The sequence below is a fragment of the Colossoma macropomum genome, unplaced genomic scaffold (genome assembly GCF_904425465.1).
Source record: "Colossoma macropomum unplaced genomic scaffold, Colossoma_macropomum, whole genome shotgun sequence".
Taxonomy (NCBI): domain Eukaryota; kingdom Metazoa; phylum Chordata; class Actinopteri; order Characiformes; family Serrasalmidae; genus Colossoma; species Colossoma macropomum.
The window spans coordinates 15318078-15336031 of NW_023494788.1; the positions used below are offsets into that span (position 1 = coordinate 15318078).

Consider the following 17954-nt stretch of genomic DNA (forward strand, 5'->3'; position numbering starts at 1 on the left):
ATATTTTGAGTCACATTTGATTCTTAAGTCACATTTGCTTCTAAGATCCAAATTCTCAGGCGTAGATTAAGCCTAAGCCTGGAATAAAAAGAACTTTTAATGGTGAGTCATCATTGGTATAACCATTTTGTCCATGCCTAGGCTTAATCTATGTCCTGGAAACTGTCCCTAAGTGTTCTTTTGTTTTCATAATGAATGATGAGCATGCACTGTAAAAAAAGGGGGTTTCAATTTAGAAAATGTAATAACATTATTTAACATCACAGTTTCTTGTTCTGTTGACTTACTGTTAGAGGCGCAATTAATTCAATACCTTTTCATCAACAACTTTAAGTTAAACAAGCTTTTTTATTTATTTATTTATTTTTACAATGTGTGTTGACCTGTTTTGACTTTCAGTGGTGACAAATCTTAACTAGTGTTGTCTTTTTTATCTCCAGACAAATGAGACATTAGACCTTGCGTCATTTGTGAAGTTTCATATTGTCAGTTACTCTTACATTGGTGAAATGTATTTAAATTCAGATATCTTTTTTTTTTTTTTAAATCCTGATAGCTGGACATATCTTTCGTCATTCTCATTGGTCATTTATAATATATTAGTTACATCAAAATAAAAAAAGCCAAAATTCCCAAAAAATAGTAAACTGAAGTGCTGCGAGTTTAACTGAAGTAAATACTAAAGTGTATTGAGTGTATTTACTAAAAATAAGTAAATACACTCAAACTATTTCTCAGAAACACCAATGACAAATGATTTCTAGCAGAATTACTTCAGGGGATTGAAAATCTGAAAGTATGTTTGTATCTACAGTCTCAGAAAAAAGGTACTGAACAGTCACTGGGGTGGTACCCTCAAGGGGACATTTTCAGTACCTTTAGTCTGGGAACATAACTGTACCATAATACATTGCAATTATATTTTTTAAGTTATATTGACTCCAAACACCCCGTCTCGTCTTCAGGCTGTTTATTTTATTGTTCTGTTTTAAACATAACGTTATGAAAAGGTACGAATATGTACTTTTCCACAGGAAAATCTTATTTAAGGTGCACAATTAGACTTTAAAACCATTGTTGTACCTTTGAGGGTACATTTACATTGTTTGTACCTTGGTGAACGAAAAATGTACCTGCACAGTACCTTCATTTCTAACACTGACACCATCTAATAAAACCAGGCTCAGTACTTTCTTTCACACCAAAACACAGGACTACCAGGTGCTGAAAACTGTGTTTTATAACGGCTGCTTAGTGCATCAAAGGCCTGTCATAACAGTGCTGCGTGTATGCAGAAACTAGACTCTCTGCAGAAGTGTTTTCATTGTTTTCAAGTACACCTGTTTTAGGGTCAGTACTTCTAGCATAATAGAAACAATGTCAGCTTTCTTAATTCCTTTTCTAAAGCATCCTATTTCCATATCACGCGAGTTCACAGTGTTATACATTGATTCAGTTTTGCAGTTGGATGCAAAGCAGCAGTCTAACTTTAGCTTTACCTCTGCTCATCGCTGGTTTAGTCAGGTTTGACGGTGGGTTAGATCCTGTCAGTATGGGCCGGTTGCCCCGGTGACACCTCCTTCACCCCTATTTCCTCTGCCAGCCCTTGAACGGCTTTCATCTCACTGTCTCTACCGCCACGCGGACGTGACTTGGCTGCTTTTGCTAAAATTCCTCTCGCCCACTGTTTTCAAAACTGGTATTGTGTTTGGCTACAGGTGCTATGAGCTTCTCCAGCGATGTGTTGTTTTTTTTTCTCTCTCTTTTTTTTTTACAGCCTACCTGAGGGCCTCCCCATTTTCCCATAAAATGTCACCACACAAGAAGCTGAAGATTTAAAGTAAGCCTGTATCACACTTCCTATCTCGCTTTATGTTTGCAGACAGACTCCTGCGTTATCGCCCGGCAAGAGTAAATCAGACCTGTTGTGCTCCTCCTAATGGGCTTCTGTGGGGTGGCTTTCATCAGGTGTTTAACCGAACGTAGCCTTGTTGACTTCATGATCTAGAGAGGCAATGAAAAACAGAAAGAATGTAAGGGCTCTGCATACACAAAAAAAAAACCCAGACAAGGCTGTCAAGGGTCAGTGAACAATGCTACAGAAAAAGATCTGGAGAAACATAAACTCAGACATAAATGTTCAGATCAAGGGCTATAGATATATATGTAAGAACACAAATGCAACAGACCACAGGCCTCAAAAGGGCCTATGCGCAATAGAATTCCTGCACTGAGATTAAATTGCTTTATATTCATCCTTAAATTCAGTGGCTGTAGTGAAATGACTCTCTTTTTGCTCTCTAGTTACATTGACTGGCATTCTGTTGTTGGCACTAAAAGAAATATCTTGTTGAGCTAAAATAAGAGTGTTTGCTGCAGTATAAGTACAACTACTCAAAACTCTTCGAGTTACACCAACTTTTCTTCTTTGACATTACATTTATGGCGTATGGCAGATATTCTTATCCAAAGTGACCTACAGTGTTAATCATGACACAGAGGTGGGTAAATGTTTGGTGTCTTGCTTAAGGACTCTTATTGGTACAGTGTGGTGTGTGTTTGCCCTGGTAACTGAACCCTAGTGTGCTGTATGGAGGGCAGCAATGTTATCCACTACACAACACAACCCCTGCACAACTACCAATAAAAAAAAAAAACACCATTAAGTCAAACAGAATATATAAATTATATAAATCATGCTCCATATGCCAAGCACACACATTCACATGATAAAGACAGGCCTGGGGAGTATTTCACAAACCAAGGTTTAGGTTTAAGAAGAAGAGATAAGAAACATTTCCATTGCGCAAAACTCAACCTTTGGCTTAAGTTATCCAGCTTATTGAGAAATTCTGCTTTGTGAAATACAGCCCAAGTGACTTCTGATGTTTGTACATTGTGGAGTTTTGAACTTTGCATGGTGAGAGGATGGTTTTCAGATTTTTCCTAAAAGGCAGATAGTTTAGAGTATATTATGCCCAGCATGATGTGTTATGTCTTACTCTGCCTTTGCAAACAATCTCCTATTAGTGTTCAAAAAAGATACATTAATCCATCTATTCTAATCTAATAATATGACATCATCACTAAAAACTCATACAGCTCTTGATAGTGGGAATATAGAGTACTAATGTTTCTTGTATGTGTAAAGCCCACTCCCCATATATATATATATATATATATATATATATTTCACTTCAATTACAGACTGTAGTCTCTGCATACTTTATTAGACCCCTTTCACTCTGTTCTTTACTGGTCAGGACCCCCCTAGGACCACCACAGGGCAGTTATTATTTGGGTGGTGGATCCTTCTCAGCACTGCAGTGACTGTGATGTGGTGTTGGTGATGTTGGTGTGTTAGTGTGTGTTGCACCGGTACAAGTGGATCAGACACAGCAGTGCTGCTGGAGTTTCTAAACACTGTGTCCACTCACTGTCCACTCTAGTAGATACTCCTACCTTGATGGTCCATCTTGTAGATGAAAAGTTAGAGACAGTAGCTCATCTGTTGCTGCACAGTTTGTGTTGGTCATCCTCTAGTCCTTCATCAGTGGTCACAGGATGCTGTTGGCTAGATATTTTTGATTGGTGTACTATTCTCAGTCCAGCAATGACACTGAGGTGTTTAAAAACTCCAGCAGCACTGCTGTGTCACCACATCACAGTCACTGCAGTGCTGAGAAGGATCCACCACCCAAATAATAACTGCCCTGTGGTGGTCCTGGGGGGTCCTGGCCATTAAAGAACAAGTTGAATAGGGGCTAACAAAGTATATATAAATACAGATCTTTGATTGAGTTGCAAATTATATTTATTTCTTTTGTCTATTTCCTTTTCTCAGTAATGGTTCCTTTACCATTGTCTTGTCACAGATCTGAAGCAATAGTGTAGCTTTTAAGTGTTTTTTCCCACTTAATTCTCATTTCTCCCTCTTTATACAGGTAGATTGTCTTCTGTCTTCTCAGGAATATCTCCTAAAAAATGACTTACTTGTACATAATGGCCATTTCAATTTTAATTGTAATAAATAAAGTAGTTTCTGAATTTTGCAATATACGACTTGTAATGTTTTTGTGCTTGGTACATTTAAGGTGAGAACATGGAACATCTCATTCTATGAGTGAACATGTCTATTGGACTTTAAAAGAAGAATCAAAACGTACATTTAATAAACCTTAATTACTGTTCTTACAGTTACTATCATTGTTAATGGAAGAGTTTATGACTCTGAGGTATTATTAGAGTAAATGCATCATCATCACCACCACTATCATCAACAATATCACCACCATCATCATCATCCTCAGGACTCCCTTTTTGTCCTTAGTAAATGCATTTCCTTTGTTTCAATAATGTGGTAATAAAGTGACACAGAATTGTTTACATCGGTTTAACTAATTCATGTTCAAATTTCCTTTGCCCAATATTTTCTCTAAGCAAAAGAAAAAAAGACGATGTTGAAATCATATAAAAGTGATTTTTGTCACTTTATTTATATTTATCATATTAATCTGGTCTTTTAAACACACTGGAGTATACATATATATATATATATATATATATATATATATATATACTCCAGTTACAATATATATAATGTAAATAAAATATAAAATGTTGTAGTTATATCTATCTATCTATATCTATATCTATATATATATATATATATATATATATATATATATATATATATACACACACACACACACACACAGCATAAAAAAACTTAATCAAGGTATAACTATAACATTTCACAAAAGGACAAACATACTGTGTCTCTTCTTATCGTACCGAATACATGTGTTGGACATGAATGGGTTAATAAATAGGCAACAACGTAGTTGTGCTCTGAATATGGTAAGAGAAATGTCATAACATGGGCAGGCGAGTACAAGTTCTCTCTCTTACACACACACACACACACACACAAACACACACACACACACACACACACTGCGACACAAATTTCCGTGATTCAAACAGGACTGTTTTGGTTGTATGTGTGTCCTTCACCTGCACAAACAGGTCTCAGGCTTTGAGTAACTCAAGCATGACAAGCTCTTTCGAATATATCACACTACCAGCATGTGTCTGAGCTAAGCTGTGTGTTTGATAGCGGTCACTCACCTTGGCTCTCTGGTCTGATGGTGTTCTGTCTCAGGATGGATATTTTTATCGCCAGCGCCAGCATGAGAGCACCACCCGCTCACAGACCTGACTAGTAAACAACGCAGTCACTGTGTTTACTCTAAGGGTTAGTCTACTGTGGTCTATTGTCTTCCGTTTTGACAAAAGATGAATATAAAGAGTGCATTTGACATTAATGACACTTATTGCCCAATGGCATACATTTACAAATTACGCAAATAAAGTACGTAAATAGTGGACCAGGCATGTTTGGAGAATAATGCACTGATCTCCTAACACTGAATTAAAAAAAAACAAAAAAAAACAAACAAAAAAAAAAACACACAAATTAGGCTACGAAACAGTGAAAGGTGTGATTTCAGCGCTTTTGTTATTTTGCGTTGTTGAGCGGGATGGAGAACCTAGAAATAGCAAAAGTAAAACACACATTCACATTTTACTTACGCCATCTAGTGGACAGTTATGATACAGCTTGTGGAATCCAAACGATACTTTTTGCCAGTCCAAAACAGGCATCCTATAATCCTAGATCATAGCAAAGACAGATTCTTCGGAACAGTATCATTTTCTTTTCTTTTGTTTTTAGATAAAAAAAATAAAAACAACAACAACAGCTATAGTAATGTACGCCTTTCTGTTTTAATGTACTGTTTTTTATCTATTGTCTATTATTTTTACATTTATTTATAACTGTTCTCCTGCGCTTCGTCAAGCTGTTATCCAAACAACTGTACACTGATGTAATCTAGTGTGATTAAACTTGTACACTACATTAAAAAATAAAATTTAGGCAATACCACAAATAAAACATGGGGGCGTGTCTTTTGCCGGAGGTGCGATCTTATTGTTCATATATGGCTCCTGTGCTGTTAACTGATTGGTTCACGTAGCCGTCAATCACAATGCGAGGAATGACGATTTCCGAGTCATTTCTGGCGCAAAAATGGCAGAGGACAGCGTCCCAGACCTTAGCAGACCCCAGATGTTTTTATTTGGTGAGCCTGTCACATGAAATATTGTATTGCATAACCATATGAGATTACTAAACATTTGCCTTCCACTATTATACGACCTGCTGATACATAGTAAGGATCGCTGGCGAGGTAACATCAGAGTTTAGCCGCGAGCTCGCAGGCTAGTTAGCCAGCTAGCTAACCAAATGTCTCTTTGTTTTTAGTCAGTTGGCCAACTAGGAAAAGCCCTGTGTGAAGTGCAGTTATTTAAGTCCCCAAATATTGTGACGCCCTATAATTATTTAACCTTTTAGGAGGCGTTCAGGGAAGTCAGGATGCAGTTTCTTTTAATACACATACTTGCTTTAGACATGATCAGGTTTGGTTGGGCTATAGCTGATAGCAAGATTGATTAGCAAGAAAGCTAAGATCTGCATTCCAGATTTCGTGACTGTGCCTTATTTTAGGGATTGTCTTTTCCACTGATGTGTTTTCCCTGTAACACAGGGTGTGTGCTGAAGTCTGATAAAAAGGAACACAAAGTCGAGGTAGACGACGATGAAGCTGACCATCAGCTGTCTCTGAAAGCGGTATTTTGACATTTATCACTTTCTAATCTTAAAGATAGCATATTTATGAACTTTATAAACAGGCAATTTGCAGCCAAGCAAGACATATGATATTATAATGTACATAATACAATATGATACAATTTTTAGTAATGTTTTCTGCTAGCGTATCTAATTAGCGTTAACTATTTCTTGCTATTTTATTGCATATTTTTACAGGCCTATTTACTTCATAGGCCATGGAAGCCATAAAGAATATGTATGGCTTGCACATCATAGGTTTAAAGAAAAACCAAGATCCAGAAATTCTGTAATTACTTCATGTTTGTTAGCTAGTGCTTTGGAGATGTCTGTAAAGTAAAAATATATGCATTTCTTTTGCTTACTTGTTATCTCAGGTATGTCTGGGAGCTGAAGCAGAGGACAATTTCCATACAGTGGAGATAGAGGGAGTGACGTACGATGGCAAGACGACCAAAATCCCTCTCGCTGTGTTGAAGCCATCTATTCTGCCTTCTGTAAGTGGTTCAGACTACTGAAATGTCAATTAAGTACGTTTTCAACAAAGCTTTATAGATTTAGGTTTGTCTGTCACTACGTAGGTAGTAATTGAGCCTATTCCTTTTGTTTGATATATATATATATATATATATATATATATATATATATACATATACACACTATACAGTAATTGGTCTTTTACTGGTAGTTCTAGAGGGGCAGAAGCAGACCCATCTATTTTCTATATGTCTCATAAGATACGTCTCTTTACCCTTTAAATATTTTTGTTTAAATTGATACTGGTCTACAAAATCATTTTTGTTTTAACTAAAAAGAAATTAGAAGAAACTCCAGACTGAAAATTCTGCTCCTGGATGAATAAAGATCATTCTGAAGTATGCCCAGAGTGCTGCTTTTGTCGGGGTGGTGATATGGCAGAAATATGTTATTTTTGACATTTTTTCATCACACAATATGCATCTTGGTGTTTAATATGTTGACACAGACTAAAAAGGGCCAGGGGATGCAATGTTTAAAAATATACTTTCCTTTAGTATCCGGTGTACGGCACAGCACTTAATACAGTTAAGCAAGGCTAATTATGCTCTTTTTGTACTGGAACATCTAGTTGGTCAGTGTTCTTTAGTTACTGTCTATATCTACAGTATGTTCATAAAATCATAGTTTTTCATGATAGCGATAAATATTGTCATAATCGCACCTCCTCTCCTGTGATTAGTGCCTGCGCATTTTCTAAACTGAAACAGCCCTACAGTGCACTATTTAACAAATGTTCAGTAGTATTTCACATAGATTTTGACATGGTCATGGTCAAAATCTAGCATGTTTGCAGTGTTTACATATTGACTGTTGAATGTCACCTCTGATGCTTTATCATATTGCTATTACACTGTAACGGTTGCTCTTCTAAGGTTTTACAAAGCCATGTCTGCTTGTTGAGATGTGCATTTTATAGACCTGGAAAAGAGTGACTCATAAAAATTCCTGCTTTGCTGAAGCTGGTCGAGTCATGATTGACAGGTTATTTTAGGGCTGGGCCAGGACAGGACAGTTGCATCATCAGGACAAAACTCTCCATGACGTCATTAATCGCACTTATTTTCAACATCGGCTACGGAAAATATCTGATCCCATAATTGGGAGGGGCGCTATGCTTTATGGTCCTGTATTAACAGAAATCAGAGTTTACATACTTGTGTGTGTGTGTGGATGGGTGTCTGGTTAGTTTGCACACAGAGCTTTTATGAATGTAATAAGAATGACATATTGAACATATTGACATATTGACCAATCTTTATTTATTTCCGGGCAAAACGGCTATTAAGTACAAGTTATTCATTTTTTTAAAAACAGAAAATATACAGTTAAAAAAAAATATTAAAGCTTCCAACATAGTGCATAATATATTTTTCAATATGGAAAGTGACAACCTATTGGCTTTATTACAGCTCTCATTTTTTTCGTGAGATATGCGTTCAGCAATATTTTTCCGTCTTATTTTTCAGTCTTAGAAGTTGGTTGTATTTTCTGCTTGTCACAATCCAATTAATCCCAGACACTTTGAGTGTTGAGGTCTAGGGTCTGGAGTGGTGAGTCCATTGTTCTGAGAGCGCCAGCAACTTCTTTGGTTGAGTTGCACATATTATCTTTTTTTTTTGTCTATTTCCTTTTCTCAGTAATGGTTCCTTTACCATTGTCTTGTCACAGATCTGAAGCAATAGTGTAGCTTTTAATTGTTTTTTTCCACTTAATTTTAATTTCTCCTTCTTTATGCAGGTGGATTATCTTTTATCTTCTCAGAAATGTCTCCTGAAAATCACTTTCTTGTACATACTGGCCGTTTTGAATTGGAATTCAATAAATGAAGGAGTTTCTGAATTTTGCAGTATATGACTTGTAAAGTTTTTGTGCTTGGTACATTTAAGGTGAGAACATGGAACATCTCATTCTATGAGTGAACATGTCTGTTGGACGTACTTTAAAGGAAGAATCAAAACTTGAATTTAATAAACCTTAATTACAAGCTTCTGTCTAACCCTCGCTCAGGAAACAGTTAGCTCCTTTGTGTTGAAACAGATATTCTGTGCTGATTTTGGATGATTGCACTGGGTGTCTTGCCATTTAATGTAATTACACAGCTGTCATATAAACATTAACCAGAACATCCTCACATGCCATCAGCTGTTTACATCCGGTTGCTATGGACGCAAATATTCATACTTGACACTGCGGAATGTTCATTCACAATCTGGCTGCGCCTCGGAATTCCAGAATTGCGCAACAATGTTCTGAGGAAAAGTTTGTTTAGCTTAAAGCCTATCTGAGAATTGCTGGTATGTTATGTTCAGAATGCACCATGTTCACTATGTTTTTTTGGGAAACGGACAGTTCTGGGTTGTAAAATTCAAGATTTAAACAGTTGCTGTTGCCATGCAGTGGTCTCTAGGACTCTTCTAGATGAATATATTATCTCACATGTATAAAAAACAATCAGTTCCTATTCTAAGGCTCTGTGTTAACTGTGTTTTAAAGTTTGTATTTATAAGATTGTCTGACATCTATTGAAACCGTTGCTATAAATATACAAATAAAAACTTATATTTTATTAATCTCACATATCTGCTTTATAGGACTGAAAATCTCTTCAAATGTTCCAGCTTGTATGAGTATTTTTGTTGTGTTTTGGTAACAAAGTCCTCTTCTGTGTGTTTTCTCTAGCTGAGTTTAGGGGGTTTTGAAGTCACTCCTCCAGTTTCATTCCGTTTGCAATCCGGCGCCGGCCCAGTGTACATAAGTGGGCAACATTTTGTTAGTAAGTTGTTGTCTCTGCACTAATTTCTTATTAGGATTTTTCATTAAACCATTTCCATGTTTATTTAATGATTTTCATGTTTAATTAACTTAATTTATCTTGATTATCTCTTGATTTCTGTATGATATTACAAAAATATGTACAATATGTTAATGAAACGTAGATCAAGTGTTAATGGAACACACTATTGCAATCTCTTCGTGACTGTCCCACACTTTCCTCCTTCATAGCTCAGCTTAAAACCTATGTCTTTTCTCAGTATTCTTCTGATGATGTAATCTCTGTTGTGCTTAGGTGTAAAGGAGTCTGATGATGAGGAAGAGGAGGAGAATAACACATCACCAGTGAAGAGACCGTCCAACATGGCTCCTGGGAAAGTACCACAGGTAAGCAAGTAGTGCTTACTACTGCCATGTTAATATCACTGTGGTTTCTGTAGTCACTCCCAGCTGAATGTAACTTTACCTCTGTAATCCTAAATCTCAAACAGATTTAAATTCTGATCTGTGCCAGAAAATAAAACTTAACAAATGAAAAAAGCCTGCTGCTGTGGAGTTGTTCACATCGTTGTGGCTACATCACTGTCAGTAGGGCTGTGCAGTATGACAATATTTGTTGTTAGCATGAATAATTATGTCACAATAAGCTTTTCTGAGTATATTTTGCATATTGACAATGCTGAAAAACACTTCACAACTGCATGTTTAATTGCAGAGAGAGCATAATTAACCCTGTTTAATTGGATTTTGTGCAGCTCTGTGTAAAATGTTGAATAAAAATGATTGGATTCATAGTTTTTTAATAGTATTTTTAGAGTTGGCACTACTTTTTCTGTTCCAACTTCTCAGATGTGAGAAAAAAATTAAGTATTGTGACATCTTGTATCATGAAAACTTAACATGATCTATCACTTCTATCACTTCGTAGTCTGAAATGCCAACACAGTCCTGGGCTTGTATTGACGAAAGCTCTCAGAGTAGGAGTGCTGATCTAGGATCAGATTCCTTTCTTACTTACTATACCTTTACTGCCAGGAACAGATCCTAGATCACCACTCCTACTCTGAGAAGTTGAGTCTTATTCCATTTTGTTTATGGTTTAGATATTATTTTTGTAATGTGATGTAGGTTAATAATCAAAGTTATGTATTTTTTGGATCATTGAGTTAATATTTAAATGTTATATGTGTTACATAAATATTACATGTTTTCTGAGCTTAAGAATTCCAAGAATCTTTTTTTGCTCCTCTTAAGGATTCAGTGTTGATTTGTTTCTCTTTGTATCTGCAGAAAAAGCTCAAAATGGACTCGGATGAAGAGGAGGAGGAGCAGGATAACAGCGAAGATGACGACGACGATGATGATGACGATGAGTGAGACTTATTTATGAATTAAACTGCACTATGATCTTAAGACCCAGTGGAATAGATCTTTTGTGGTCAATAAACATATTGGAGCATGAGAAATCCAGTTTTAATGCTTTCTGTTGTTTTATGCTTTGTAAGTGTTACTGTCCTGATCCTAACCTGAACACAATTGTGTGTTGAACCTTTTGCAAATTGATCTCTATGTTTTGTACATTTTAGTGAGGAAGAAGATGAAAAAACAGTTGCAAAGAGCCCCATGAAATCCCCAAAGAAAGTAAGTGTTTATTTTTGTTTACTCTGTCAGGAAAAAAGAGAGAGAGAGAAAGAGAAATGCATACACTGTGCCTCTTGTGCGAAAAGGAGTATTATGAGTGGCCAGTAGGTGCCAGTGTCTGCTTTGAACCACAGAGAGGGTGAGAATGTTTAAAAGAGGGGGAAAAAATGGAATCTGAGAGAGAGACACACATTCTTACCATTTCAAAACACGCCCATTACAAACTCATAATTGTTCCATTAACACACCATATTTGATCCCAACGCCCATTTGATAGCTCTCACTGCAGTGTCCAGCGTAGTACGTCATACATGTTAAATTGCACTGCAGACATTAGGAAATTTTTTCTGTTTGTTCATGTCAGATATGAGTTGAGCGTTTAAAATCACTATGGAAAATTCACTTAAATTTACAACCACTTGGACCATCGTCAGAGCTGTGTGTTTAGTGGGGTAGTGTGCTTCTGATGGGGCCCCTGCACCCATCTGTTTTTAGAGGCATGCTGTCTGGATCATAACAACAGGAGTCCTCTGTAATCTGGCTAAATGCCTATTGGCCAGCCAGACACAAGCAGCAGGTATCTGCACTTTATACTGTAAGAGGGCAAGTCACACAGCAAGGCATGAGAGTACTCAACACCACTTTTTTTCTCTTCTCTCATCTCTCGCTCTGTCCATTCTCTCTTCTTTGTTCCTTCTCTCTTGTCAGGTGCTGAAGGAGACTTGGTGACATTTGTGTTTAGACAATGTGTTTATGTAATGTCTGGGAGGTGAATTTGTGTGGCCTGTATGTGGTCCAGGTCCTGAAAAGTCTTTTTGCGAAAGCTACGTGTTTAATTTACATTTTACAGCATTTGGCAGACGCTCTTATCCAGAGCAACTTACAATTTCATCATTTTTACACAGGTAGGCGAAGGTAGTGTTAGGAGTCTTGCCCAAGGACTCTTATTGATAAAGCATAGGGTGTTTGCCCAGGCGGGGATTGAACCCCAGCCTACAGCGTGGAAGGCAGAGATGTTACCCACTACACTATACCAACCACATTTATTAACACTGAAAGGGCAAAACCATTTCTATTTTTTTCACCGAGGTTAAGGTTAGGGTTAGATTTAAGATTACAAAAAGCCTCAAGCATTTGACTGTCTTAAGTATCTGTGAAAATATGTAAAGCCTTATATCTTAAAAAGAACACTTAACAGTAGAACAAATACAGATAAACAGTACATTGTGGTTTGTGATTTTGTGTGTCAGTGAGTTAGTTTAACCATTTCCAGACCTTGAGGAAGCCCATTATTTACAGTTACCATTCAGTGCTTAGCTCAGGTAGTCAGTACTTCAGTAAATTAAATCAAGGTCTGCTGATGGAATTTAACATTCATGCAGTGACTGGAGTGCACATAGTAGTCAGAAACAAAACTTGTGGCGCTGTAACAGTACTCTTCTAACCAGCGCATTAAATTTCTCCAGAATTTATTATAATATATTTATTCTTATGTTGTATTTTACATTTGCAAAGTACTTTTTTGTATACTTAATTGCGACGAATTGCATCATATTCGCTCAAGCTCGACCCCAAAGATTTTTTCCATTTACAAGAAGTGCATTTTATTATAGTTGTATAAGTGGACAAAAGCTTCATCAGTAGGTATTCATGACAGTTAGTTATTCAGGAACATCATTTTTGTCCATATGACGTTCATATGAACTAAACATGAAAATCATGTGAACGCTGGGTGTACAAAAAACTTGAGTAAACGCAGTTTCCAGTTTTTATCGCTGATGTCCAGTGAGGGCAGCAGCGGCTGCATGTTTCAACCACTATGTTAAATCTTGTTTTAAGGGTAGTTGTAGCTTTCCTGTTTGCTATTGCCTTTGTTGGTTTGCTCCTCGTTGATTTGTTCATATTTCTTTCATGAGTCCTGTGCAGTGCCATCTGCCAAATTATTAATGTTGCCAGCATCAGCAGTGTGTTTCTTCATTGCTAAAAGATACTCAGTGTACTTATATACAAGTACATAAACAAGTGATAAACAAGTTCATTGCAATGCAGTAGCTACGAGTAGTACGAGCCATTACTGCAACTTTGAATGAGAAGACTGCAGTCACAGAGGCATTGCAACATGGAACTACAAATGGTTCTAGGGTCTAACCCATAGACTGTGTATAACAGTGGACTGGACAAGAAAAGGGGTGGGGGACGAAAAGTGCAGCCAAAAACGTCTCTGACGCCCTCTGGTGTCTGGCTGCAGTACAACTTTTAACCCTGCCCACTCCAACCAACCAAACAAAGTATATAGATCTAGTAATTGTTTTTGCCATAGGTGTTGTCACGTCTACAAGCTATTATGCCTCTAAAACATAACCCAATATTTTTTTCCACAATAGATTCATTTTAGAGAAGTTGTCTGGTGATATTTAAAAGGTTGTGGCGACGTGGTGAATGACAGCTATGTGCTGAGTTGATTGACAGCTTCATGAACGAGCAGACGCTCTTCGTTCCTCTACAGCCTGGACCACAGGCGAACACAGCACAGTGATCGTCTCTGTCTGACATCAGTATTGATAACCGTGATTGCTCATTTAGAGCATTTTGAAGCAAAGCGATTTCTGACTGGACAGTACACTGTTCTGATACATCCTCGATTGGAAGTTCTTCAAAGTTGTTTTCGGTAAGTGGCTCATTTTTATACTTAGATAACCTAGATGCTCACTAATGTTAGCCAACTAGGCAGTCAAAGTGTCAATGACACGCCCTGTTAATTTGGTTCAAGGAGTGTTTAACTTTTATTATGTGAAGTTTTCTGAAACTAGCTAGTACAAATGTAGATTAAATAAGTATTTAATATTGTATCTTGCATGAATGCATGTGTTTATTAGCTTTGGTTGCTGTTTTTGTGTAAAGTCTACTGACATTAAATAAAATAGTCAAATAAAGTCAGTTATTAGGCTAGTTAACTTTATTTAGAGATAAGACCCATATCTTGATATACATATAGATGTTGGGTAGAACAAATTTGAAAAATAAATTCTAAAACAAGATGGTACAGAAAGCTCACTTTGATTGTAGTGTTTTGTGTGTTATATATATCAGTAAACAATTGTTATAAGGATTTTTCCATAACTTTGTGATGTTTTCATTGAAGGGAAATGGTCGCCTGAAGAGCACAGCGGAACCTACCATTTATATTGTCTACATATTTGGTGATTCCAGCCATTAGGGAGGTGCAGGACTGTGGTAAGTAATGATGCAGAAGCTTGTACCACTTTACGTTTAAATGTACAGAGCATTTTATAATATTTTAATTAGGCCTAATTACAGATTACACAATTTGTGGATATGCACACTTAGCAACAAAGTATTTATTAAAGGGGTAATGAAAATGTTAAGTCAATCACAATGACTTGGTTAGAAACTCTCATTTATATTCATATATACATATAACACCACATCCCCTGGATACATTTGCTTTTTGAAAAAAATAAGTAAGGAGAAAGTCTGCATTGAAACTGAAGTACAAAAGCCATTATTTAATCAAGGAGACTTTCATTTAAGGGCAGACAGTGGCAATGTGTGTGCACAATACACACATTTGAATGTGTGAAAGCAAAGAATAGGGAAGATTACTAATGCAATATATAATTAAACGTGATGAATACGTAAAAGCAGAGGTTAACAAAGTACAACACTTAAGTAAAAGTATTCTAGCTTTATTTCTGCTTAAATAAACATACAAATGTACTTGGTTGCGGATGTACTTAAGCATCAAAAACAATAAAAAAAGAAGTATTTTTTTTAATTTTAATATGATGTACTGTTATTTTGAAGGTCAATGAGGACCTGCCTGCTTTTACTCAGATACAAAAACATGGGTCTTCCCCTGCAAAAAAGAACATTATTTATAATACAGTTGATGATGAACTAAATCTACAGTAAAACTGCAGTTCATGCAGCATTTATTAATGAGCCTCCTTTCTTACAGTTTTGTTGTGACTCTCCACTAGCAAGTTCCCGCTGTTTTTTCTGGGTAATGGCAAACATGATGATCTACATCTTGTGTTCCGGGTCCGTGCTGCTGTAGTGGATGAGCAGGACATTAAAGGCAAAGGGGAGTAGGACATGCCGCGCCTTTCCACTCCATGCCAAAGCAAGACCAGGGTTGGGGAGCTCTGGTCCTGGAGGGCCGATACCACTTGAAAGCAGCATTAGAGCAGAGAAATCATGAAATTGTGCTTGACTCACAGTTCCCTACCTCTGCATCAGACGTCTGACATCATGCGTCATTCTGTAGTCTGTCATGTCCATATCAGGGATTCTAGGCCTATGCATGATTTCTGTATGACTAAAATGAATGTGATTTTTGAAAACCAGTACCATCATGCCCTGTTGTAAACAGAAAGCTTTCAGACCCGATGTGGATGTACAGCAATGCTGTTTAAAAATTCCATTCTTTTATAGAGAAATCTAGCCTAGGCCTGGAGTTTCTAATTTGGATATTGTCCCCTACAGAATGATGACATTGCATCAGTGATCTGTGGACCTGTGCACTCAGGCCAAGGTCAAACCCCATGGTTTCCTTCACTCCGACTTTCCCATGGTGGATGTTACTGTCTCCTATGAACCAATGCTTTGGGGCTTGTCGATAACTAAATTGCGTATTAATTATATCACAGTTTTCAACAGTGTGCTTCTGGAAACAGTATGCAGGTGTATAATGTATTCAACATAAAATATATTCATCAAAAAGAGCATGTTGAATTGCCTTTGTGTATGAGATGTGTTATATAAATAAAATTGCCTTGCCTAAATATTATTTAATGAGTTAATGAAAGAGTTAATTTTTTTTTTGGTATGTCACTTCCCTTTTGTAAGACTTTTTTTTTGGGTGATAAGTAGAGTGTAATTAGGATAACACTGCTGATATTCTGAAAACCCAGTATGATTCAGACAAACTCATATCTATAGCTAAACTCCACTGTGATTTAAGATTGTTGAAACAGTTAAGAGTGTTATTTTGAGCGTATTTGTTGTGATTTTATTGAAATAAAGATAAGAGAACACATCGACTTCACAAATCATACTCAGTAAACAATAAAGTAACTCCACATGTTAGGAACATACTTTTAACTTCTTTACTGTCTTACACAAACACCACACCTCCTACAGACATATATTGCATTCATTAAATTTAAGAAGTTCAGCTACTGTATGGATTTATTCTATCAGCAGAACACCTAAGCTAGTATTGAATGGTACATACTTTGCTTGAGCCTTGGAAATGGTTAAGCCAACACACACACACATACAGTCATAATGTATTATTTATTGTTGTGTTTTTTCAAATGCCAGTGTTTTTTTTTTTGATTTAGCAAATAAATATTTATTGTGTCGATAAATGGCTTCACATATAATTTTCCTAAGACTTCAGCGAGTTTTGCCGAATAGTTGTGTGCAAAAGTTATGGCAAATTACACATTTTGTTGATTTTCTAAGTGAGAATAAATACGCATCCTCTTCAGAGAACACATTTCCTCACATTTTAATGCACAATTACTGTTTATTTGCTAAATACTGGAAAATATATTGGAATGAAAAGAAAAATGTGGCCTGTGCAAAAGTTATGGCACATTTTATTTACAATATGTTGTAAAAATGAACAAAACTTATAATTTGACTGAGGGTGTTCAAAGCTTTATGTACAACAGTGTGTGTGTATGTCTGTTTGTATGTGTGCATTTATGTGTCTTGTATGTGTAAATCAATATGTCTGTAGGAGGTGTAGTGTTTGAGTAAGACAGTAAAGGAGTTAAAAGTATGTTCCGTAATGTTGGCGAAATTGTTTTTGTGTGGGTTTCTGTGTGTGTATGCGTGTGTGTGAGGAGATCAAAGCCTTGGAAGTGCATACCAGTTTTGTGAGTGCTGATTCCTGCCCTAAGGGGGGATGACAGCTGAACACTGCTGTCACACACACTCATTTAACCCATTCTTTCTCCTTTTTCTTTCTGATACTTCCATGTTTAATCTGCCTTTCTTTCCACTTTTCTTGTCTGATTTCTCTCTTTTGGTCTAATTTTGCTTCTCTTTATGGGCTTTTTTTCCTTTTCTTTACTTGCTGTTCTCTGCTAACTGTCTTACATCTCATATTTCTCTTTTTCTCTGCGTCTTTCTTTCACCTCGTCTTCCCCCACATTGCTGAGGAGTGACAGTGTTGTGCAGACCCTCCAGGTCATGACTCGACAGGCTACACACTTCACAAATTACCGAACACTCTTATCACTCCTCACGGACAACCTCCCTATAAGGATCATAA

At 36.7% G+C, this 17954-nt stretch overlaps 1 protein-coding gene across 1 annotated transcript in view; it reads left to right on the forward strand.

The window, feature by feature from the left end:
* Positions 1 to 6070: 6070 nt before the first annotated feature.
* The window catches only part of npm1b (nucleophosmin 1b), a 29086-nt gene continuing 17202 nt past the window's right edge, over positions 6071 to 17954 (forward strand). Inside the window, exons 1-7 of the mRNA XM_036568614.1 lie at positions 6071 to 6146; positions 6612 to 6694; positions 7072 to 7191; positions 9914 to 10007; positions 10302 to 10393; positions 11297 to 11379; positions 11593 to 11647. Of these exons, the coding sequence (XP_036424507.1) occupies positions 6095 to 6146; positions 6612 to 6694; positions 7072 to 7191; positions 9914 to 10007; positions 10302 to 10393; positions 11297 to 11379; positions 11593 to 11647 (579 nt within the window). The 5' untranslated portion in view covers positions 6071 to 6094. The remainder of the gene's footprint in view (positions 6147 to 6611; positions 6695 to 7071; positions 7192 to 9913; positions 10008 to 10301; positions 10394 to 11296; positions 11380 to 11592; positions 11648 to 17954) is intronic.